General features: G+C 31.2%; 3 protein-coding genes across 4 annotated transcripts; all 3 read left to right on the forward strand.

Annotated features, from left to right (window-relative positions):
- Window positions 1-3,326: 3,326 nt before the first annotated feature.
- LOC120146104 (transcription factor-like protein DPB) lies at window positions 3,327-8,287 on the forward strand. Of its 2 annotated transcripts, XM_039159759.1 has the most exons (9): window positions 3,327-3,807; window positions 4,188-4,267; window positions 4,469-4,512; window positions 5,226-5,288; window positions 6,102-6,245; window positions 6,342-6,410; window positions 6,609-6,707; window positions 7,475-7,545; window positions 7,783-8,287. In XM_039159759.1, the coding sequence occupies exons 1-9, from the start codon at window positions 3,554-3,556 to the stop codon at window positions 8,015-8,017; spliced, it is 1,059 nt and encodes a 352-aa protein (XP_039015690.1). In that variant the 5' UTR covers window positions 3,327-3,553; the 3' UTR covers window positions 8,018-8,287. The 2 variants fall into 2 exon arrangements, with proteins under 2 accessions (XP_039015690.1, XP_039015691.1); XM_039159760.1 differs by lacking the exon at window positions 6,342-6,410.
- A 3,619-nt stretch (window positions 8,288-11,906) lies between these two features.
- On the forward strand, window positions 11,907-13,142 carry LOC120146107 (zinc finger protein 593-like). The gene is made up of 4 exons (XM_039159762.1): window positions 11,907-12,089; window positions 12,200-12,308; window positions 12,463-12,525; window positions 13,034-13,142. Exons 1-4 carry the CDS (start codon window positions 12,005-12,007, stop codon window positions 13,134-13,136), a joined length of 360 nt encoding a protein of 119 aa, XP_039015693.1. The 5' UTR covers window positions 11,907-12,004; the 3' UTR covers window positions 13,137-13,142.
- Window positions 13,143-14,281: 1,139 nt separating this feature from the next.
- LOC120146106 lies at window positions 14,282-15,964 on the forward strand. The gene is made up of 6 exons (XM_039159761.1): window positions 14,282-14,646; window positions 14,960-15,057; window positions 15,143-15,214; window positions 15,300-15,424; window positions 15,501-15,573; window positions 15,657-15,964. Exons 1-6 carry the CDS (start codon window positions 14,361-14,363, stop codon window positions 15,759-15,761), a joined length of 759 nt encoding a protein of 252 aa, XP_039015692.1. The 5' UTR covers window positions 14,282-14,360; the 3' UTR covers window positions 15,762-15,964.
- The last annotated feature ends 9,800 nt before the right edge of the window (window positions 15,965-25,764 follow it).

Below are 25,764 nucleotides of genomic sequence, written 5' to 3' on the forward strand. Positions count from 1 at the left end.
CGTATTATTCAATTATTACATGAGTTCTTATTAGGTCATTTCCCCTTTTTATTGCCATTAACTATATATATTATGTTGTGATAGGTTTGTCATTTGAATAGTGCAGCCCAGTAGTTGAGACGTTTGCTTCCTCTCCTCAATGGTGACACATGATACCATTTGATTGGATGATAATTTTATTAAATTAAATAAAAATATTAAGAAAAAAATGCAATCACATAGTGACACATTTCACCATCTGATTGAGGATTAAATTTAGTGAATTAATTAAAAGATATTACCAAATTAATAGAATATGTAAGTAATGAGGACTAAATGGTATAGTTTACCCTAGAAACTAATGTTTTATAAATAGTTAGGTGACTCGATTGACAAAATTAAAAATATTGGTGGTTAAAGTAAAATGGGTAAATAGTTATGTGGTCAATGGTATAGTTTACCCTAGAAACTAATGTTTTATAAATATTGTGTTTTAATTAAATTACATTTAGATTTTTAACTAATTTATAATTATACGTTTAGTAGTTTATAATTTAATGTTTTATAAATTAATTTAATGATGTTCATCGTTAACGATGCTCGGCGAGCGTTGTAAATTTTTTCTAAAGAATACTTATCTTTTTGAAGAATCTAGATTAGAACAATTATGTCTTTAAGATGTATGTACATCATTAATGGTTAAGAGAAATTTTAAATATACATTATCTTGTAATCCCTCTATATTATATAAAAAAATTGCAAAAGTAAAATTATACTACTATAATTGACAAATTCTTTCTATCACTTATTTTTCTAAAAATATATATATATAGTAGTTTCAAATTTTATTGTTTATTAATATCAATGATTTAGTTAAATTGTCCACGAATTGTTATAAAATATTTTTTATTTATGATCCAAAATAATGTCATATTGTAATATAAATGTTAGAAAGATATATTTTTAATATAATAATAAAAAAATAATTATAAAATGTAGTAATTGTTTTTTAGTATAATTTATTGAAATATAATTGTTCGCTTCACAATTAATAAATATAGTCAAATGTTTCTTAAAATCAATCAATTTATCTTTTTAAAAGTAAAAATTATTATTTTGGCCTCATAATTTTATTTTAAATCAAAAGTAAAATCTTCATTTAATTTAAAATATTATTTTCTTTTCTACTAAGATGACATTAGTTGTTGTCATCTGATTTCTTTGGTCTCTTTTTCTATTTCTCTCAATATTTACCCATATTTATTGACTAATTAAATTTAGAATTTAAGTTTAGATAGATGAATATTAAAAGTAGTATACAATAAATTTATTCTATAATGTATCAATGCAAAGTTAAGTATAAATACATAAATCACTTTACTTTTTTGAAGAAATAAATTATAAAATATTTCTCTATGACCCAAAATATTTTAATGTTAATATTAGAATATAAATTGCAGAAAATATATTTTTCATATAATAAGAATAAGCATTTTTAGTAATGGAATGCCATAATTGTTTTTTAGTATAATTTCTTGAACTATAATTGTAAACTCGGATGGTGGTTGAGTTAACTCGGCATGGTCAGTTGAGTTATAACTGAGGTACACTACTATGTAAATTGTCAAGGTGGCAGTACTCACTATTGTATGAAGGTTTATAAGGTTGATTCAGGGTTCTTTGTGTTGCAGTCTAAAGAAGGACTTACTCTAGTCAATGGCACTGCAATTGGTTCAGGTCTGAAAGTTTTTCTTCACAGAAGTCATGGATGGTAAACTGAGGCAACATCTATAATGGAACACATTCTTGATGGAAGCTCTTATGTTAAAGCAGCTAAGAAGTTGCATGAAATGGACCCCTTGCAGAAGCCGAAACAAGATCGCTATGCACCGATGACTTCTCCACAATGGCTGGGTCCATAGGAATAATAGTGACCCACTAATGCCGCTATCGCTATCCGTTAAAATTATGATCGCGATTCACCATTATTGATATGATTTTGCTTCCCACCATTATTTTTAACAATAACGATTTGAATATTACCGTTATCGTTACAGTTATCGTTATATAACAATTGTTATTCTGCTATCTGATCGCTATTTGAATACATATTGTGAGGGTGTTTAAGCCTCATCTCCCTTGTTTGTGCGATTGACCTTCCCACACACTCACACGCGCACGCACACACACAAATTTAATTGTAATTACTTATAATATTATAGTCCTGATTAGTTTAAATTTATCTACTTTCTTTAACCATAATATATATATATATATATATATATATATATATATATATATATATATATATATATATATATATATATATAATTCACATTCTTTTTTCACAATGTAATGTTATTTAATGAATCCAATACAATTGATAATTATGGAATATATTTATAATGAGTTAGAATCCACTTACACAATGTGAAACTCTTTAGTTTTACACAGATTTAGGATCGTTGGATAAGTTAAAATAGATGGCTGAGATTGACTCATTATTTTTTTTCCGGTGAATATCTTATTATTTCCTACTATTAATATTAGTCATCTATTTTCACTCATCCAACGATCCAAAATCTGTGTAAAATTAAAAGAGTTTAGATTATGTAACAAGATCCTATCCCTATTTATAATATTATGTCTCAAATAAAGTATATTGAGAATAAAGTATTGAAGATAACATAAAGGAGTCAAAAACTTGATGGGAAGAAAATATTTTGTAAAAAAATATTATTTAAAAACTAAATTGAATAAAATATAAAATTGAGGTATTAAATTAAAAAATATAAATGTATCGTTAAAATAGGAGTTGAAGTTACATAAGTATTTTACAGTAGTACAAGAACATGTGATTTAAATTTGGTCAAAATGAACTTAAATGAAAGATTAATTGAATAAATGGGGAAATCATGTAAAGTTAAGAGATTAAATTAAAAATAAAAAATTTGTTATCAAAAAGAAGTATTAAAGATACATAGGTATTCTACAATAATTTAGGAATATGTTGTTTAAATTTGATGAAATAAATGAATCTAAAAAAAAGAATTGAAAGAAAAAACTCGAGACCAAATCATAAAACTATTAAATATTCAATCAACTTTTTAATTTTTTGTTTAACTCAAATTTTTTTAATTCTAATTCGATTCAAACTAAAAAATCTACTCCATAATTCAAGTTAACCCAAGTAATTTAAACAATTTAAAATAAAAAATATATAAAATTTTAACGCAAATCGAGTCTTACTCGTATTATATGAATTGATATCCATCCTTAAACCCAATTTGGGTCTTTTGATCAATCCGTTCAATCCCCCGCCTTCACTGCTCTTCAAAGCCTTGAAAGTTTGAAACCCCCTTTAGCTAAGAATCCTTCACCCTCACTATCATAGTTCTTTTCTTTTTATTTCAGGAATATAATCAAACAGATAGAGATAATAATTTTTGGTGCCAAGCTATTACTGATTATGCTCATTGACTTCTCTTCATCTCTATTACCCACTTTTATTAACGTCTCAAAACCCCCAAACTCCACTTAATTTTTAATTTCTGGGTTTGGTCCTTTTTTAGGTATGGTAACTGGTGGTAACACTATTCAAAACCATAACTACCAAGGAGATGGCGATAAAAACCCAACTAAGAGATGTGCTTCTAGGTCGTGGGGAACCGCCGTTTCAGGTCAATCCGTTTCGATTAGTGGCAGTGTTGGCTCTCCCTCGAGCCGGAGTGAGCTGGCTATGGCTACGCCTGCTAGTGAGAACACTTTTTTAAGATTGAACCACCTCGATATTCACGGAGATGATGCTGGATCTCAAAGTGCTGTCGGGTGAGTGCTTCCTTTTTAGGTGCCCTTTTAACTTGTGTTTATGATACTTATGTTAACTGCCTGATTAATTGTGGGTTTTTTATGAAAGTGGGTGATGTTCTGGTTTCGATTGAATAATAGTCTTGAATTTTGCTTTCATAATGTAAAAAATATGCTTGTTTGTGGTGCAATTTGGTAAATATTATTGCATTATGATGCTTGATTTGAACATTGTTTGTAGGCTATAATAGGAAAGCGGTGAATCTTATGAACTTTTTGATGACTGCATTTGTGTTTTCCATTCTGCTTATCCCAATCCAGTTGTTGACACCGGTCATTCTATGTTTTTATAATGATAAGAGTAAATCATGAATTTAACTAATTGCCAATTTCATTTGCAGTAATAAAAAGAAAAAGAGAGGTCAACGGGCGGTTGGAGGTGATAAAAGTGGCAGAGGACTCCGTCAATTTAGCATGAAAGGTTTTGTTTACACTTTTTCTTACCCTTCAAAGGTTGTGATTTTTGGCTTGGAAAATATTGCATTAGAAGCTTAATTACATACTGTTTCATGTGAGATTGTTTTATATGTTCTTGTTATTCTGCCATGAATGTTTTAGATGAGTTAGCAGTTGTGGCTAATCTATCTGATTTCTTGTTTGAACTGTCTTTGGTTTTAACCAGTTTGTGAAAAAGTGGAAAGTAAGGGAAGAACCACATACAATGAGGTCCGTTGGTTTCTGAAATTTATTCTTTCAGTCATATTTGTTGATTTTGGTAAACTTATCAATAGTCATTGTATCAGTGCGTATGGTTGTGCGTATACACACTATCCATTTTGGCAAAATGTTCTAATTTTCCCTGAATTAATTATTTCCATGTTATATGATAAACTCAAGATAAATTTCTTTTTTTCTTTTTTTTTTGTCTAACCAGGGTCCAAACTAGTTGTGCTTTTGACTCTCTCTTCTTATAGGTTAGGGTTTGCATGCCATAACTCTGAATTGCAAAACTATGATACTAGTAAGATATATAATTTTTTATATATCACTCCAAAATTGCCATGTAGAAGCTTCTAATTTGCAAATGAGATATCAATGAAGAGTAGACTTGACAAATTGATTTCATGCTTTTTTCTTTCTTAGAAACCTATATGTTCACTGATTTCTTAATAATCATGAATGGCATGTTCACTAATTCATTTACTTTGCAAACTTTTAAGCAGAATGATAACGTTATTTTTTCTCTTTCAATTTGACATCATATCATAATGTGATTCATAATTGCTAGTATTTAGTACTCATGCTAGCAAACACATTTACCTGCACTTGAACTTGTGCCTTCCTATAGTTTGAAAAGGTTGGAAAGCTACTCATTTGTCTGCATATAATAATTTATTTATATGTCCATGTCTATATTTTTGAGTGGAAGTTTTTCCCAGGTGGCAGATGAACTTGTTGCTGATTTTGCTGATCCAGGCGGTAGCGTAGCATCACGTTATAAGGTTTGCAACTCTTTCCACATGTCAATATTGGGTTCCTTGATCTTTACAGTCTACTCTTCCATCTTTTACCCTAAGGGTGCGTTTGGTTCACGGAATGTAAGATTACCAGTGGGAATAAAAGATTACCAGGGAATAAGATTACTGGGAATGTTGTATTTTGTGTTTGGTTGATTTAGCAGGAATGTAAGATTACCGTGTTTGGTTAAAGGAATAAAAGATTATTGGAATATATATTTGACCAAATTGTCCTTATTATATATTTGTATAATATTACAAATTGTAAAATATTTATATATTTTCTTTAAAAAATTAAATTCATAATATTTATATAATTTTTTTTTACAAAATTAAAAATATAAAAAAAAATTAATGAAAGGGTAAATTTTTTTAACCCTTGAACTTCATATAAAATTTTAATTATAGATTTTTTTTTATAATCTAAAATAATTTAAGGATAAATTTGTAATTTAACTTTCGTAGAATTTTTATTATTCAATAACAGAATAAAAATATTTTTGAAATAAAAATAAAAATTTAAGGGCATTTTAGTCCAAAACGCCGGTAATGTTACAATACTTAAAGGAAGGGAGGTAATGGCATTTCCGGTAATATACCCTAAAAAATCTACTATTGGTAATAAAACATTACCGGGAATGAGATTCTTGGTCAACCAAACATGGGAATGTGGGATTCCCATCCCATGGGAATCCCACAATCCTTGAACCAAACACCCTCTAAGAGAGTGGAAGTAACAATATTGAACCTCCATTATTTGCTTTTTCCTTTTTAATTTATTTTCATATCTAAAAGCAGCAATATGATGAGAAGAACATTCGGCGAAGGGTTTATGATGCTCTTAACGTACTAATGGCAATGGATATTATATCTAAGGATAAAAAAGAAATACAGTGGAAGGGACTTCCTCGTACTGGCTTGAATGATATAGAAGATCTAAAGGTGAGAATACAGCTCTGTTTTCGTGTTTATTATGCAGGTGATCTGCTAAGGATATGATATTGAGCTTAACAAGCTCCTCTAATTAAACATATTCAGACTGAATGGCTTGGACTGAGAAATAGGATTGAAAAAAAGGCTGCCTATCTGCATGAATTGGAGGAACAGGTAAGAATAGTGCACTTTTCAATTTTCACTTTTTTGTACATGAAATTGCTTTTAGCTTCCCCTTGTGTTGAGAGTTCCCGTTTTTTCTATCATTTACTTGTTTCATTTGGAGAGAGAAAGATGTTTAGAACAACAAGTTTCATATGGATCTTTACATGCTATCAGTTGTTCATGTACTTGGGTTTCTCCCCCCCCCAGTTTGTAGGTCTTCAGAATTTGATACTACAAAATGAGCAATTGTACAGCTCAGGAAATGCTCCCAGTGGGGGTGTGGCTTTACCTTTTATCCTGGTGCAGGTTTGTTATCTTCTCAAGTCTTTCATTCTTGTATGGAATTAGGAATGCCATTTATTGAAGTAATGCAATGATTTTTTGTTTATTAGGCTAAATTTTAGTATCCCAGCTCCCTCAACTTATTGTTTCTGTGTTCTTATGAATCAACTTTAAGTTTCGCGATACTCCATTTCTTTTTAATTAAAAATATATGATCAGACAACTTCTCATGCGGTCTGTTACTCTGTTTCAATTATTACTTCATTAAGGTTTTTGAGTAAGCCCGGACATTTGTTAAGATCTGCATCTATATGCTTGTTTTTCTTAAATTCCCCCCATCCCCTTGTCGCCAATGCTTTTTATTCTTTGGTTAACTTTGTTTTTGGCTCTAAAAGTTCTTTCCTGTAAATCAGCTTTAGATCACATGCTTGATGACTTAAAATTGAGAACTCTACAATGTCTTTTTCTACTTGACAAGTGGGGAACATGTTAATGGATTTGTATGCTTATTTCTTTTTCTTCAACAAGAGTTTCGAAATACCCATATTAATAGTAACAATTGCATTAACCTTTGGTTATGTATCTATCTCGCTTTTCATAACTCTTTAACTGCAAGAAGAAAAAAGAATGCTGCACAATGAGGTTTCTTCATTAAGGCTAATAGGCTATCATGAAACACGCACATATTGAACAGACACAAACTGTGTCCTTATAGTTCTTTGGACTCTTCCATTAATCCTGAGGTGTTTTAATTTCTCTTCTCTATTTTTCTCGCCATCCGGAAATTTTAGACACGCCCTCATGCAACCGTTGAGGTAGAAATATCAGAAGATATGCAGCTGGTGCATTTTGACTTTAATAGGTAAGATTTTATAAACTATTATAATAACTTGCAGTATCCATTCAACTCCATTTGGTGGGTATTTGAGTCATTCTCAACTAGAGTGGCATAAGTATGTTGTCTCATGTTGTGATGGTAAACCAAGGAGCCCAGAGAGATGGAAAGACGAGGTTGTTGGGGTAGAGGGATAAATTATATAGTTTGATTTATTGCTTGCATTTTCTTTTACCTTCCATCTTATTGGTTTTCTATTCACAGCACTCCATTTGAGCTCCACGATGACAATTATGTTTTGAAGGCTATGAAATTCTGCGGGAGACCAGAGAGTGACGAAACCGTGCACAATTTTTCTGCAGACGGTGAAGGCTCTAGCATGTCTGCGATGTACCAGCAACAGATCCATCCTCCAATGACAAGCACACCGGGTAGGCTTCCTGCATCACCGCCTCTCCCTGGAATACTAAAAGCACGTGTGAAGCAAGAACATTCATAGTTTCATGCTGAGCACCGTCAAAAACCATCCATTTGTACAATGTGTAAAGTAATTTTCCAGAAGCCTCCCCTGTAGGATCATCTTCACCTCACAAAATTTTTCCCCACAATAAGCCGGATTAGTCCATTTTCTAGAAGGCTTTTTGTAGGGTATCGGTTCAGGCAAGTCCTTTTAACTTTTACATCTTTATAATCAGCTCTTTTCATTGCTTTTATCTTACTTTGCCTTGTTATTTTGGCCTCGGTGTTGTAGAAATTACCTTATTTGTATCAAGACTGTAGAGCTTCTTGTCTTTTACATACATAATCATAGAATGAACTAGTTTTTCGTTTTGAATTTTAAAATTTCCAGTCTTGACCTAAATGGTATAGGGATAAAAAGTAAATGTATTACTTATATATAGTACACAAATCAATAACATAATTTGACTTGACAAATTTTAGGATATCATTTGTACTACTAACTAGGGTTGAAATTTTAATTTTTGCAAAATACGAGGATTGGAAACTATCAAATTAAACTATAATGACTACATCTGTAATATATATGGTACTTGGACTAATAGAAGAATGTGACTTAATTTTCAATATTTATATTGCAGTATTATAAATTTATTTTTCATATGATATATAAAATTAAATAAAAATAATGAGGGGTTAAATTTGAACCTTAAACACCGAAGCACGCTTATGTCCTAATCTGTGTAGTTTGAACTTTGAACGGTGTCGGTGGGCATTAACGGTGTAAATGAATTGAGTTTGAAAGAATAAAGTTTGTTCGCATTCGTTTGTATATTTTTAAAGGTGTTTATATTTAGATCGTATTCGTTTAAATTTTTAGTGTCGTATTTGTGTTCGTTTATTTATTTTTAAAAATTTTTGTATTCATTCGTCTAGTGTTTGTAAAAATATTCGATTAATGTTCGTAGATATGTTTATTTAATGTTTGGTAGCCAAAATGTTCTTTTTATCCTTATATTTGCAAGTCAAATAAAAATGGTAAAATTACACTACAATTTGAACTTCAAGGTTCAATTTAATCTCTATCTTCATCAACATTTAAAATATAAAAAAGATAAAAGAAAAATGAAGACTAAGTAAACGAACTTATAAACATGTTAATAAATGAGTTGTTCGTGAACATTAAACGAATCGAACAAATATATATTCGTGTTCATTCATTTATTAAATAAACATAAAAAATTTATTTATATTTATTTATTTAATTTAATAAACGAATATTACACGCATGCGTAAATTTCAATCGAAAGGAAAACATGTTTATGTTCTAATTGTACATAATCAGAAACATGCTCTTTTAGTCAACAATAATTAAACAAAGAATATTAAACAACAATCGTTCAAACACAGTAAAATTTCAATAACACAACATTCTCACACTTTAACCCTATAATTACAGACAACAAAAAACTAATTACGATTCTAAGATCTATTCAAGTGTTTGCTGAAAACAAGTAGACACAGACTATTCACGCAATATTTATTATTATTATTATTTTGTTATTATTATTATTTCACCTTTAGACAACTAATTTCGATAGTGATTTATATTTTAAAAATATTTTGATAATTTTGTCAAGTAAACTAAGAATTAAATATTGACTTCAATTAAAATTCAATTAGTTTTAGAACAACAAACACCCCATCAAAATATTAACATAATAGACTACACACAAGAAGTGAGTAATAACTTGATTTGATTTTATCTACCTCTACATATGGGAAAAAAATACTATAAATATAAAGATCACACAAAATACATATACATAAAAAAATTATATCCCATAATTTAATATATATCTCAAAATTCTAATATATTCTAAAAGTAGTTCTGTTAACATCTTTACAAAATTCATTCTACAATTGACACCTAAAAAGTTAGATAAATAAATAAAAACTTAAAACTTAATTTACACCTAATTCTAAAAATATCGCAAATTTTAGTATTTCAATAAACTTATTATTAGAGGTTAAACTTGAGCAATATGAAATCTAGACTCAACCTTAGAGATTCTACAATTAGGGATCTATTGTAGATCAACAAATTCCCCCAAAAATAAGGAGCAAAAATTTGTGGTGCCTACTATATAAGATAGTGTTACTGTAGATCAACGAAAACAAAGGAATTAGAAGTTGCACTGGCGGCCCTCAAAGCTCACATGATTTTAGGTGACTTATGAGAAGAGTTGAAGCGACTCAAGAGGTATTAACAAAGAAAATGATTGAACTTAAGAACGAGGCAAGAGATGTCATATGTGTCATGCAACTTGGATTGGAAGAGCTCAAGCCCCAAGTTAGTGTGCTTTAAGTGGTAGTGGCCAATATAAGTGCAACCCCTCGACGTTTTGAAGGGAAAAGGGATGCTAAGGAGTTCGAAATTTTTCTATTTGACATGGAGTAGTATTTCATAGCAATACGCATCGAGTCTGAGAAGGAAAAGTTGCGATGACTTCGATGTATTTAACGAGTGATGCCAAGTCATGGTGACAATCTAAGTTCAGTGTTGGAGTGTGATCTGTAAAGACTTGAGAAGAGTTAAAGAAATAGTTAAAAGACTTCTTTTCTCCCTAAGAATGTGGATTACAATGCTCACAAGAAGTTGAGAGACTTGTCACATCCAGGAATCATACCAGAGTATGCAAGAGAATTTTCAACTTTGATGTTAGATATCAAAGACATGTCCAGAAGGGATTATGCCGTAGAGCTGGTGCTTGAAACATTATGTTAGCAAGTCAATAATTGAAAACAATGATAGTGTCAAAAAACATCGTTAAAATATAATTTTATTGTATCTCAGTCAGCAGATTAACGTCTAGCTCAAACGAACGATAATTTTTAATAGAAAACGACGATTTTGGAACATATGAATAGTTAGATAACCATTTTGTAACTTTTAATAATCGATGACTTAACAAAACATCTTATAATCAAGGGATTGTTTTGTAACTTTTAATAGTGAGAGTATTCAATAAAGCAACACTCTATAGTCGAAAAACTAATTGTGTACTTTTTTTTTTTAAAGAAGCAACTAATTTTATTCAACATAAGAAATATCCCAAATTATAATAAAGATTTACAACCACAATCTAGCGACTTAAGATCACATAAGAACCATACAAGGAAAGATTAAATCTAACCAAGAAACTCGAACAAAGATAGATACAAACATATTTTATCGCATCGACAAACGAACCACAAAAAGGGATCAAACTATTAAAAAAATACCGACAAACCTCAAATCAAACTCGAGCGACGTGAAAAGTTATCAACGAACGCAAATTGTATATTCAAATCCAATCCAAGGATCCAAAGCAACGAAGATAACAAGATATCAGATAAGTGTCATATTGATCAGTCATGGCGAAGTCAAGTCAACCCTTACAAAAAAAAAATAAATGAAAATACCGGAAAACATGCCAAAAAAACATAAGAAAACGTGTCATAAAGACAGATGAAAATGTGCAACACATGAATACTTATTGAGAATAAAAAAATGAAAGAAAATAAATATACGATATAGAAAAGAAAAAAATAATAAAGAATACTGACAGTCGAAAATCAACATTAAAATTTATACCGCTGCCAATTAACAAAGACGAAAAAAAATAGATGAGCGACACACCTAATAAGAGAAAACTAGATTTTTTTTAAGAGAAAACTATTTTTTATATTATAGTAATATTTTACACCAATAGCTAATTGTATATTTTATCCTAAAAAATTAATGCTTACGTTACCCTTCTCATTCTCACGAAACCCAAGTATCAGGTCCAAAATAAATGATATTCCATAAACGACATCGTCCATTGACGTACCAAGTCAAATAAAAGTCAATGACAAACACTTGGGTTATCCTTTCGATTAGGGTTTTCCAAGGAGTCTACTTCAAAACCCTAAATTCCCAAATCTCAGTCAACGAAAATAGAAAAATCGCTATTCAAGATAATTCCAGTAGGAAGGGGAAACAATGGGGGGGAAATGCCCAAGCAGGAAAGTAAAGAAGAGAAGATTTTCTCACAAAACAGCTCGCCGCGACAAGTTCCTCCTCAAAGATATCCTTTTTTTTTACAGTTTAATTGATTGAAAATTTCCTTTCTTATGATAAAAGTTCATTCTTTTCTACATCTAATTTCTTTTCCTTGACGGGAAATTTTCGTTTCACGTGACGACGCCGTTTATGACGAGTTGCAAAAGGGTGATCCCGAGAAGAAACCGTTGCCTCGTGATGAAGATTTGCCTGGAATGGGTCAATTTTACTGCTTACACTGCGAGTAAGAACAATTGTTTATGAATTTATTTTTATAATTTCCTTAATGTATTGTTTTTTTTACTATAAAAATGAAACATAGAATATGAAAATTGAATTCTAGTATAGGCAATTTGTTTGTTAATTTGAACATGTTCCATTATTTTCTACTTATTCAGCCGATATTTTGCGAATTCAACTGTGAGGGATGAACATTTTAAGACGAAACGGCACAAGAAACGGTGAGCAATTCCATATTCTAGTTTTCATGTTATTATTTTTGGCACTGTATTTTCTTTTGTTTCTAACTAGTAGAGGTTTTATGTTTAGAATCATCATTTGAGTTGTGAGTGTTTCAGGTGTTATTGAGAAAATTTTGTTGTTACAGTTTTTAGCATACACTTCGCACAATCTCAAAGTGCTAACAGTGTAGATCACATGTTCTAAACATTATGTTTCATGGTCTTAGTAAACTCGCAAGCACTGTCTTTGAGTATTGCCGAATTTCATTTGATTTTCATGTAAACTTAAGCTAGTCCTTCCATATTTGTTTCTTAAATCCTTAATGAAAATGTAGTTTTTCCTTTCTCAATATTTGCATATGGCAAATATGAATCTCAAATGTGTATTGTTGGTTGTTGCAACTTAGATCTGCCAATGAGCTAAAATCTAAAAACTAATGATTGCAGTTAGAATATCTTGAAAGTTGAAAGGATGAATGTGTTTGACATGTGCTTTTATTTGCTGCAGTATGAAGCAGATGTCGGGACCTGCACCACATACTCAACTTGATGCTGAGTTGGCTGCTGGGATGGGTATGCCGGATAATGGACCAACATTAATGTCAATGTGAGCAGTGCATGTTTGGCTCTATTAATGATGTACATTTGTCTGGCAATCAGTGGGTAAAGCTAGAGCTCCTGATTGCAGAGGAACTTTGGGTGCTGTGGAAGGTCTACCGTTCATTTTCTTACTGATGTAGTGATAAAACCCATTTTGCTTGCGTATTCTAATGCTTGATCGCATAAGTAGTACCGTTCTTTTTATTTCATTTTTTTTGTTTCATACATATGATTTTCTAAGCAATATAAAAATATTGACTGCGAGGGATATAAACAAATGTTGGCTGTTGAGTTGATATGGTGGTTCATATGGTGATGATAATTGATAAATGTGTTTTGGGTTTTCAACCATCTAGAAAGAAAGGGTAAATTACAAATTTACTCACTAAACTTTCTCTACTATTCACTCATTGTACTTTTAATTTTTTTCAATTTATTCACTGAACTTTCAGATTATTCTTGTTTTGGTCATCATAAATTATTTTATTATTATTTTGGTATGACATATTATTATTTAATATAAAAATAATTTAGAATATTAAATTAAACACAACTTTTCATTATCAACGGTCATAGATGGTGGTTGTTGGATTCAATATTTCATCGGTCACTTCATCTTGGCCCCTTGAGTCTGAATTTGATCTTCATTTTGTCAGAATGTGTTTCATAGTCCACGAATGGAAGAACAAAAGTGAGAAAATTGAATTGTTTGTCTAGATTTATGAATTTTGGGATATTTTTTAATGAAACAATCACTAGATTTACACAGTCGTCAGTTCCGAAGGTCAACGATGGTCGACAATGATAAGTGATAGTGATTATTTTAAATATTTTTAAATTTAATAATAATAAAATGTTCTTTTATTATTTATCTTAAATTACCTCTATATTTAATAATATTTAAAAATCTGCAGTTATAGAAAAATAATAATAAAATAATAGTGATAAAAAATGTTTAATGTATAAAATTTAATAAGTAAATTAGAAAAAAAATAAAAGTATAATAAATGAAATAGGAGAGATTAAAATTAAATAAATAAATTTGTAATTTATTCAGAAAGAAAAGGGAGCGTATGGAAAGCACGTGGAAAGGTTCCACCATCTGTAACTATAAGCGTGTATCTTTCCTAACCTTTCCTACTTTACCTCTGTTCATCCTCTCAATCCAACTCTTTTATTTCTCTAATCCTCCACTTCAAACTCCCACCTACTTTCATTTCTTTGCTGTTTCATAAATGGCTTCCACTGCCTTTTGTCTAAGCACTGCTCCAATCCTCCCTGCTGCCCCTTCCTTTCCAATTCCTCGTTGCCATCCTACACCATCCAAGTGTTTGCCTCTCGTATCGCAAGTAAATAGAAACAGAAATGTAATGTTCACTCAGTCTTATGCTGTGAAAAATGAGGTCAGTGTAGCTGATGATGGAGGAGATGTGGAAGTGGAAGAGTTGGAGAAGACTGGAGAAACATTAATGTACTCCTTCACTCCTTTGCCTTTGCTACTTGTGGCTACTCTTCCCGGAGGTAAAAGAAAACTATTACATTATATGCTGCATTCACTTCAGCTTCTGTCAAATATGTTGTTTCAATCTTCCATTCTTTTAAAGAAAATACTTTTGTTGACATCCATGTACACTATAGGTGATGGTTATATGAAAAAATCTTAGGGAAAGATGAACATGCCCCTTTGACATTCAGTTGTTGTAATTGCCATGGAATTTGATTGATGTGTTGGATAAACTGTTGAAAGGATAGAATTTGGATCTTTTTTAGTATATACATATATGTGTATATACAAGTCTTTACTTATTCAAAGCTTGAATATGTTTACAAACAGCTGGGACTGTGAGGTCTCTATTTGGTCCCTTTGTTGAGCTAGTGAAATCGTGGAATCTTCCTGACTGGCTTGTGCATTGGGGGCACCCTGGCAACATGGTACAAGATTATTTGCCTTTATCTGTTGGACACTGCTTGCATTGCTACGTTATTCTTAGCCAATATTTACCTTCAATGTTGTTAGGCAGTAGTGCTTTTCGCCATGGGAGGGTATGGAACTTATCTAGGCTTCCGAATTCGCTATTCCGATGACGTGGTAAGAAATCTTAATAAAACAGCAGCGAAACCTAAAACCGGAAAATACAGACAGTAACAAAATGAATTTTGTGTTATAATTTTAGGAGGAAAAGGCCAAGGCTAAAGATTTGCACCCAAAGCTTCTAGGTGGTATGTTTTTCTTTTTTGCTTTAGGAGCAACAGGTGGAATAACATCTCTTTCAACTTCAGATAAACCCATCTTTGAAAGGTAATTTAATTCCATTTTTATATTCTGAAACGCGTTTTGGCAGCCACCGTGAATGAATAAATCTGTGTTTTTGCAGTCCACATGCTGTTACAGGTTTCATTGGTCTTACTCTCTTGACAATTCAAGCCATTTTGCCAACATTGTTTGAGGTAATTGATGAAACATTTGATTTGATCATAATCTCAACATGCTTATGTTTTGTGCTATAATGACATATTGAAACATTTTGTAGGGAAGCCCTGGATTAAGAAACGTGCATGGGATTTTAGGTAGTGGGATAATGGCTCTGTTTCTTATCCATGCCACACTTGGACTTCAACTTGGCCTTAGTTACTGACTCGTACATACATACATATATCCTTGATTTCTTATATGGATATAAACATTCCATGGATCTCAGCTTTTATGTTTTTGGGAAGATGCATTGTAAAATGAGTTGAGATGCTGTGTTTGAGTAGCTTTTTGTTCTGCATAATGGTTAAAATATAACCAGGTTTTTAAACTATTTTGCTTTTGTTTAAAAAAACCCTTTACGTTTAATAAGCCCCTATTATTTGTTTTTTATTCAAGTAAACTCTTTTATTCAAATGAACTTTAATTTATATGTAAAGTGTGTTAGTGGTTTATTAAGTTGTGTTATACCTTCGGAGATGATCTTCGAAAATTTCAGTCTTTGTTTGACATGATTAATGGAAACTGTCAACTACGGATGTAAAAAGTTGACTCGACCTGTAAAACTGACTGAAACCGACTCGAGTCAAAATTGTTTTTAACCTACGCTGTAGCGATCCAAAACCGACTCGAGTAGGAACTGATGTTTACCTGAATCCGAGTTGGACAGGAAAATTGTGGATCTGAACCAGACCTGCACCCGACTTGAGAACGACCTGAACTCGAATTGAACTGAAAAAAATAATATCTGAACCCGACCTGCATCCAACTGATATGAACTCGAACCCGAGATTGACCTGGTAAATAAATGGTATTACTCGACCTGTTTTTAACCTGACCTGTGATGAACTTGACTTGTAAATGATCCGACTTGTTATTGACCTAATCTGATATTTACTTAACTTGACATTTACCTGATTTATATATTATCATGGACGAAATTATAAGGTTTTAATAAAATTATGAGTTTTTGAGTTTATGATATAATTAAAAAATTAATATGATTATTTTTTAAATGTTATAATAAAATATTTATTATAATAATTAAATTAATAAATAGACTTATTATATAAAATTATTTAATAAATTTAATAAAATTATTTAAATGTAAATTATATAAAACATGATTAATAAAAATATTGACATTGAACAATAATTAAATGTAAATTAATATATTTAATTTATGTAAATTATATAGTTTAATTTATGTAAAGAAAAATAATATTAATAATGTAAGTATTTATTTTGTAATTTATATTGGCGTTTTACATGATTAATACAAATAATTTTGGCAATGAAATGATAATTAATTTGATAATAAATAAATATTGATATTGAACGTAATTAATTATCTAAAATATAAATATAAACTATACAGTTTAATTTTTGTAAAGAAAAATTATCTAACAATTATAACATACATAAAACATAATATAAAAGATAAATTTAATTGATAATGATAATTTAAATAACATTTGATCTAAAATTTGAATAACATTTGAGTTATTAAAGTTGAATACAATAAAATGAAAAAAAAACAGTGTTTTTTTAGCTCTAAGATCTTATAACAAAAACTTTATAAGGCTAAAAGTCTATCTTTGCTACCAGAAATTTCTTCATCGAGCTTTTGTATTGAAATAGCTGCCAACATTGTTAAATTACGGACAACTTTTACATCTACCAACTTAATTTAACATGAGTAGCTATTTCGAAAAAATGAAAAGTTTCAACAATCTATTCAAGTCATACCAACAAAATAAATTACAATGCAGCAATAGGCAGCATGAAGTAAAAGGCAGCATTTCGGCATTAAACAATCATGCAGTCAGCGGTAAAGCCAAAGGGAATACGATGACCAATAGTACCAAACATTTTCAACTTTACCAAACCCTTACATAATCAAGCATTCAACATTGTTTATAATAACATAAATAATATCAAGCAAAATCAAGATGTATTACTTTCGACAGAAACATCCCACAAAAAACAGAAGCATCAATAAAAATTGGTTTCAGCTACTGTTAAACATAATAAATATAATAAGTAATTAATAAATAGAAGTTACAGGTAAAAGAAAGAAACAAGACAGAATCTCAAATTCCAATGGTTTCAGTTAACGTTAAACACCCTAGAAATAAAATTAAAAATAAAAATAATTAATAAATAGTTTAAAATATTGAGATTAAAATAAAAAATAAAACAATTCTATCATACCTTTGCGTAGCAGACTCATTAACCACAATAAGGTAGTCTTCATCCTTATTCTCCGGCTCAAAACCATACAACCAATTACGGGTTGTTTAAAAAATCTCAACATTTTTTGGTAAGAGTGAAGCTTTTAATTTGTTCAAAATTCTACCCCGTACTAAAGGACAATTCAGATGCAACTAAAGTAATTGGAATAACCAATATATCTCTCGCCATGCGAGAAAGTACATGATATGAAACACTTTGATTTTTCCAATACTCCAAAATATCAAAGTCAAATTCTCCAATACGAGGGATAAGGGGCAAATTGATGTAAGAGTCAACATTAGATTGTCCACTCCTTGAAGCAGCTAAATTGACATCAAAATTCTGAAAAACAAAAGACAAAAAATTAGTAAATGAAAACAGGAAATAAATAATTTAAAATTCAACTAGAAATTATACTAACTAACCTGAAATAAATCTGATTTTCTAAATGTTCGAGGCCGATTGAAACTTGAGCCACTTCTGTCCAAGGATGTGCTACTTTGGACAGAAGAAGAGGAGGAAGAACCACAAGGTGCATTTTTTTTGAATAAAATACATATAACTCATGAAACTCATCATAAATGAGACTTACCATATGTTGAACCTCATCCTCAACATAAAGAACATTGTACAACTCCTTCAGAAGTTATAATTTATATCGATGATCAAGTAAAACAACAAAAGACAAAATCATATAATGATCAGATCAATATTTCTCATATAGTTCAAGCATGGGTCCTGCCATTGTAGAAATACCTTCACAAGGATCATTATGAGCATCACACAACAATTTCTCAATTGCAACAACGTTAGCCAAATACAAGTTAGAAGTGGGATACTTAGAACCATAAAACAGAGTAGTAGTTTTATAAAAAGGCTTAAGAAAATCACATATTGTTTGAACTGTTTCTCATTCATGATCAGTAATGATATCCAACTCATTTTCCATATTAACAAATAAGTTAATTGCTAATCTAGCCTTAAGTGCCCTATGAATCATCAAGTAAGTATAATTCCAACAAGTAGGAACATCAAATACTAACTTATCAGAGAAAGAAGAATCACAATCTTTAACAGCTAATTTAAAGGCACAAAGTCGAGAGTCAAAAGAATCAATAAACTTAACAATCTGACGTAATTTATTAACAGAAGAATCAATTACCTTCAAACCTTTTTGAACTATCAAGTTCAAAATGTGGGCAGAACACCTTACATGGAAGTACTTACCATTGCAGGGAAGAGGAGAAATGACATTCAAATCTTCTTTCAGTCTATTAACCATTATATCATTTGCAAAAGCATTATCAAGTGTAATGGTAAACATTTTTTTTCAAGACCCCACTCACATATAATTTTTTTTCACAAACTTAAAGATAGACTCACCATCACGAGGAGGAGGAAAATGACGAAAAGTAAGTATTTTAGACTGAAGTTTCCAGTTATTATCAATATAATGACCAGTAAGGGAAAATTTAGAACGTGAAGTACATGCAGACCAAGCATCACATGTAAAACAAACACGACTTGAGACAGAATGCATTGAATCAAGTAATATTTTTTATGCTTTTCATGCTCTAACATGCAATACTTAGTAAAAGTATACCTAGATATATCCTTAACAGAATAATTAAGGTGATGATGTAAATCCCTAAGTTTTTCATGCTCAACAATACTATATGCATAACCATGACACAAAATAACATTAGCAAACAATTCACAATATTTGTTTTGATCAAAAGAAGCTACACTACTAGGATTTTCAGCAAGAAAATTCTTATAAGTTTGACATTTCTCAGTATGCCTTCTAGGGTTAGATGTACCAATATAAGAATAAACTTTATACCTTTTCACTTTGCAATACTTACACTCGGCATAAAAAACCATCATCATATTTGGTGAATGTGTAGTGATCCCAAACAGGAGAGGTTCCTCTCCCAAATTTGGATGAACCAGTGGACTTCCTCTTAGAGGATTTATTTATATCAACTGCTTCGGACAATATATCATTTACATCCCCTTGCAAAAAAAAAGCTAGGGTTAATATTGTAAAAATTAAACCTTTATTAAGCTACAAACAAAGGCAACTAACAACCTTATACAACCAATCCGAATGAACAACCAACAACAAAAACAAGGACTACAGAGGAAACAAATAAACAATAGCTACAGAGGACAATATATTTACCTCTTTCAGAATGTTCTTCATTCTGATTTGTTAGGTTTTCTCCTACAAAAGAAATGAATAATATATTAATGAACAATATTAAAATAAAAACAAAAAAACAAAAAAACAAATATACCTGGATAATTCAACTCGTAAGAAAGACTGTCCATGAAACCCCTGAAAAATAAAGGTTTCAAATATTAACAGAGATGGAAGAAGAGGAAGAAGATGAAGAACAGTCGTGGGTATAGAAGATGAAAAGATAGAATAGGATTGATTAGGGTTTTTTTATGTTTGGGTTTAGATTTGGGTTCTGGTTCTGGTTTGGGTTTAGGGTTCATGTTCAGGGTTGGGGTTAGGTTACATAAGATAAAATGGTGTTAGGGTTTGGGTTTGATAAAAAACAAATTAATTTTTACTTTTGGGTAATTGTAAGGATAAAAGAATGGTTTGGGGAAGAATAAGGATGACTTGTTGCTTGGGTTTAGGGTTTGATCAAGAAAAAAGGAAATGGTATGTGTTTTGGTGTTTGTGAAGAAAAAATATGAACTGGATGAATACAGATGAACATGGGAGAAAATTTTGGGTGTTTGATCGAAAAAAAGAAATCGTATGGGTTTTGGTGTTTATGAAGATCAAATGAGGGTTTTGGTATGAACTCGGATGAACAAGGATGAAATTCCGTGTGTTTGATCCAAAAAAGCAGAAAAATGTTTGGGATTTGGTGTTTTTGAATATCAAATGAAGGTTTATTCAAATAACAATGAAGAACACGAATGAACTTCTAGAGAGAAGGCTGATGTTGAGTTAATCGATGGACGAATATGGCCAAGAGGGGGGTGAATTGGCAATAAAAATTTTGGTGGAAGCTTTTGCGGAAAATTGAAAGAAATTTGCATAGCGATTTAGAGTGGTTCGACTTTCTCAACCAAAGTCTACGTCCACTACCTTAGCTATCCACACTAAGGATTTTCCACAAATTCACTAATTTGTCTTTCTTTTGAGGACAAAGAGTAACCTTACAAACCCTCAAGAATTATACCCCAAATTCTTGAGAACACTCTTTCTCAAAGAGAACAATACAAATTTGCAAACTTACAAGGAAATCCTCACAAGGTAGATTGTTTGCACAATTCTAGAACAAAGAAAAGAACACTCAAGAATGAATACAATTGAGCACAATAAGTGTTCTTGAAAGCAAAATGAATATTGACTGAAAAATAGCTTGAAATGCTCAAACTTGAGGTTTGATGCTTTCTCTTTGATTCTCTCTTGATTCTAGTTGCTTGATGTTTCTTGTTATTGATCAATGGCTTCTAAGCTTGCTTAAATACACCTTGAATCATTTTTGAACGTTGGGGATGATTAGTGGAGTCAATATAGCCGTTTAAGTGTGAAAACAATTAATAAATTTAGTTGGGAGCGTCAGTGTATCGATGCATACCCATGGTGCATCAGTGCATCAGTGTAAAATTCAAATATTTTGACCGTTGGACCCTTAGTGCATCGGTGCACTAAGAGTGCATCGATGCATTAAGTGCATTCGATGTTTCAAAATAGCCAGAGTGCATCGATGCATGGCTGATGCATCGATGCATCAAATGCATTCGATGTTTTTCATAAAATCCTCAGTGCATCGGTGCATGGTATGTGCATCGATGCATGAAATGCATTCGATGTTCAATTTAATTCATGGTGCATCGATGCATGGATTGGTGCATCACTCTGAAAAATTGATTTTAGGCTTGATTTTGGTTCAAAATACTTTGTGAAAATTGTTTCAAAAATATATTAAGTATAAAACACAATTTTACACATTTAGTAAGGTTTGAAATTGATCTAAAAAGACTTGGAGCAATAATTTGATATTCGAGTAATTAAATCGAATATACTTTTAGAAAATCATTTGTAAAATCTTTAAAATTCATTTAACTTAATTTGTTATATCGAAATACAAAAATGTTTTCAATAATCTCCCCCTTTTTGATATAACAAAACATTAGTGTTATTTTAATATTTTCTAAAAACTTTGAAAATTACTCCCCCTTACTATAACATTTCTCCCTTAAAAACATTTTAACACTTAACATTAACATTTTCTCTCCCTTTTTGTTAAATCAAAAAGACTGAAAATCGATTTGAACAAGGTTTTGAAAAACATAGCCAATTGATTAAATTTATATATATATATATATATATATAGCTTAAGCTGCTAAGATCACAATCAAAATAGAGTTAGCCATTAGTTTCATAATCAATATTCATAATAAAAATGTGAAATGGTAAATTGGTTATAGTGCAACAAAAAAAAACTGATGCATATGTTGTAACAAACCAAAATATATAAAATATTAAACAGTCATCCAACAACCAAAGAAGGATAATCCAAAATGTTCAAGTTCATCCCAAAAAACAATCAAACAAAGATAAGTCTATTCATCCATTGAAGGATCGGGAGGAGGAGGGTAAGGAGCTCTCATCTCAAGTGAGAGTGCATCCAAACGATCATTCATATCTTGTTGTCGAGCTCCCAAGGTAGAGAGCTGGGACTCAATGAATGTGAAGCGCGAATCCATGGACGCATACCATAAATCAAATGTCTCAAAAAACGAACGAAAATACAGAGGCATTTGTTCTTCTTGTGGTGTTGGTTCCGGTGCAGGCTCGTCATCAGGTACGTGATCATCGATGTCTTGCATAAGTTGTTGAAATTCAGGATCATCGTCATCAGTCGGAGCTGGAGGAGGAGGAGCACGAGAGGAGCTAGGAGCATCTCGTGAGGAACTAGCTCCTGGAGTTTGCTTTCTGGGTCTAAAAATCCATTGACCGGTAACCTCGTCTTGCTTCCAATCCGCTTTCTTCAATGATGTGAGATTGATTTGATTTTGAAGTGGGATAGGATTGTCAAGAGAGACGTCTAAACCAAGTTTGATAAAGAGGTTACTAAGAAGACATCCATAAACTAATGTTTCGACATGTTTTGAAGGAACAATGTTTATGACATCAACTAGTTGACTGAAGATAATGTGGGGTAGATTGATTTTGATTTTATGTTTAAGACAATACATCCACCATAAATCCCTAGCACGAAGAGTGGAGTACCTACCTCCGGATGGTCTAAACCACCAAGAGATCATCAAATGGAGAAAACGATCGTGATAAGATCGTAGAGTACTAACACTTGAGTTTGGAACATAGGGATATTTCACATTTTCACTTTCATTATATACACCATTATCATCTAACCCAAAATGGAAAGCTATAGTCTCGGGGTCAATATTAATATATTGGCCTAAAAGATAGGATCTAATAGCTATAGTTCCACATTGTGTTTCATTTTGAATACATACCGCATTGGAATAGAAAATGCGGACCAATTGTTGATAGACAATGTGTTTAAGTTTAAACAATTTATCAAACTTCCAAGCTTTAAGAATCGGAAGGTATTCGAAATCGATGTCAACCATAGCTTGAAGAGAAGGAATACGCTCTTCACGGATTCTATAAGTTTGAAAAGAGTTTCTGTACCTAGAGTACAATTCGTCTCTACGACGCTCAGGCATGTTAAAACAAGACCCTAATAGAGATGAAGGTGGAGGAGGAACATGATTAGGAGGTTGAGGAACGGGAGGACAGTTTTGGTTTGATCGACTCGAAGATGACCTAGGTCGTTTAGGATTTGACATGATTAAAGGAAATCGAAATAAGAAATATCACCTGCAATTTGAAACATATGTATGCACAATAAATCCCAAAACTCAAATGAGTCCTCAATAATTCAAGGTTCTCTAAACCATATCCTAATGGGCAAAGTTTTTGAAAACTATTTGAAAATAATATCATAATATGTATAGTTTTCACGAAAGCAACACAATTAAATCAAAACATATCACTAATTTTCTATTTTTTTTTCTAAATTCAAATCAAATTTTGAAAGATTGTGTATTTTCGACAAAATTGGTAGTTAAAACTTGTTTAGAATCAAAAAATAATCAATGCTCGATATAATGTACATTCTAGAACTAATTAAAACTAGTTCTAAAATCAAAAATTTGTAAAATAGATGTTTTTAGAAAAAATACCTTGAAAATTCGAATTGAGAGGGATAAGGAGTTGTTTTGCACGATTTAATGATTGAAGCAGGTTTGCAAGTTGAAAAGCTTGAAGATTTCGACAAAAAATCATTGATTTTGAGCAAGAATGGAGATTTTAGGGTGAGAGGGATGAACGACGGGTGTTTAGAGGTTTTAGGTTTGAGAAAATATGAAGAAAATAAGGTATTATAACCCAAAACCCGACGGATGCATCGATGCATGACCTTTATGCATCGATGCATATTCAAGGAATGCATCGGTGCATCTTTATGATGCATCGATGCACATTCAAGGGGATGTCAAAAATATGTTTTAAACACTCAAAATGCTAAATTAATTTGCTCTAGTGGTATTGGCAACTCATATATCAAAAATTAATTATGTTAAATCAATCAATTTAATCTTTAAACTTTATTTGAACATAAAATTAATTTTCACAAAAGAACATAAACTCTCCCTAACTAATAGCAAAGAATGCAATAAAAAATTATTATTTATAAGCTTTTTTCATTTATTCTTAAAAGTGCTAAAATTATTTTAAACACCAAGTGAAGATAGGTCAGTTAAACCTAATTCTCTCCTAAGTGTCCAAAAACATTCCTTATCTAAAGGTTTTGTAAAGATATCCGCTAATTGATTCAAAGTATCAACAAATTCTAGAACTACATCTTCCTTAGTGACATGGTCTCTAATGAAGTGATGTCTTATTTCAATGTGCTTAGTTCTAGAGTGTTGGATGGGATTTTTAGTGAGACAAATAGCACTAGTATTGTCACACTTAATAGGAATAGTACCAACTTCAATTCCATAATAAAAAAGTTGTTGTTTCATCCATAAAACTTGTGCACAACAACTACCAACTGAAATGTATTTGGCTTCAGTGGTAGATAATGCAACACAATTTTATTTCTTTGAAAACCAAGAAATCAGCATATTTCCAAGGAATTGGCAAGTACCAGAGGTGCTTTTCCTATCTAATTTGCATCCTCCATAATCCGCATCAGAAAAAGCATGCAAGCTAAATCTAGAGTCTCTAGGATACCAAAGTCCTAAACTAGGAGTGTCCTTAAGGTATCTAAAGATTCTCTTAACAGCTAGTAAATGTGATTCCTTAGGGCATGATTGAAATCTAGCACATAAGCAAACACTAAACATAATGTCCGGTCTACTTGCAGTTAAATAAAGTAGAGATCCAATCATTGACCTATATAATTTAACATCTACACATTTAACTCCTTCATCTAAGTCAAGCTTTGTTGAAGAGCTCATTGGAGTGTCATGAGGTTTCCCATTTTCCAGTCCAAACTTCTTGAGCATATCTTTGACATACTTAGCTTGATTGATGAAGATGCCATCTTTTCGTTGCTTGATTTGGAGTCCCAAGAAGAATGAGAGCTCCCTCATCATGCTCATCTCAAACTCACTTTGCATTAACTTAGGAAATTCTTGGCAAAGAACATCATTAGTAGAACCAAATATTATATCATCAACATAAATTTGAACTACTATAAATCTTTACCTTTATGCTTTAAAAATAATGCAGTGTCAACCTTCCCTTTTGAAAAACCTTTTTCAATTAAAAAGTTTGACAATCTTTTATACCAAGTTCTAGGAGCTTGTTTTAAACCATAAAGCGCTTTTGTCAATTTAAAAACATGATCTGGAAATTTTGAATC

Source organism: Hibiscus syriacus, unplaced genomic scaffold (assembly GCF_006381635.1).
Source record: "Hibiscus syriacus cultivar Baekdansim isolate YM2019G1 unplaced genomic scaffold, ASM638163v2 tig00110895_pilon, whole genome shotgun sequence".
Lineage (NCBI taxonomy): Eukaryota > Viridiplantae > Streptophyta > Magnoliopsida > Malvales > Malvaceae > Hibiscus > Hibiscus syriacus.

Excerpts from the sequence above, each read along its gene's own strand:
- LOC120146106 (XM_039159761.1), top strand. The coding sequence starts at position 14,361 with ATGGCTTCCACTGCCTTTTGTCTAAGCACTGCTCCAATCCTCCCTGCT. Across the intron at positions 15,058-15,142 it reads GGGGGCACCCTGGCAACATG|GCAGTAGTGCTTTTCGCCAT; the intron begins GTACAAGATTAT and ends CAATGTTGTTAG. Across the intron at positions 15,574-15,656 it reads TTTTGCCAACATTGTTTGAG|GGAAGCCCTGGATTAAGAAA; the intron begins GTAATTGATGAA and ends AACATTTTGTAG.
- LOC120146107 (XM_039159762.1), top strand. The coding sequence starts at position 12,005 with ATGGGGGGGAAATGCCCAAGCAGGAAAGTAAAGAAGAGAAGATTTTCT. Across the intron at positions 12,090-12,199 it reads CGACAAGTTCCTCCTCAAAG|GTGACGACGCCGTTTATGAC; the intron begins ATATCCTTTTTT and ends TTTTCGTTTCAC. Across the intron at positions 12,309-12,462 it reads TTTTACTGCTTACACTGCGA|CCGATATTTTGCGAATTCAA; the intron begins GTAAGAACAATT and ends CTACTTATTCAG.
- LOC120146104 (XM_039159759.1), top strand. The coding sequence starts at position 3,554 with ATGGTAACTGGTGGTAACACTATTCAAAACCATAACTACCAAGGAGAT. Across the intron at positions 3,808-4,187 it reads GGATCTCAAAGTGCTGTCGG|TAATAAAAAGAAAAAGAGAG; the intron begins GTGAGTGCTTCC and ends TTTCATTTGCAG. Across the intron at positions 6,246-6,341 it reads ATGATATAGAAGATCTAAAG|ACTGAATGGCTTGGACTGAG; the intron begins GTGAGAATACAG and ends AAACATATTCAG.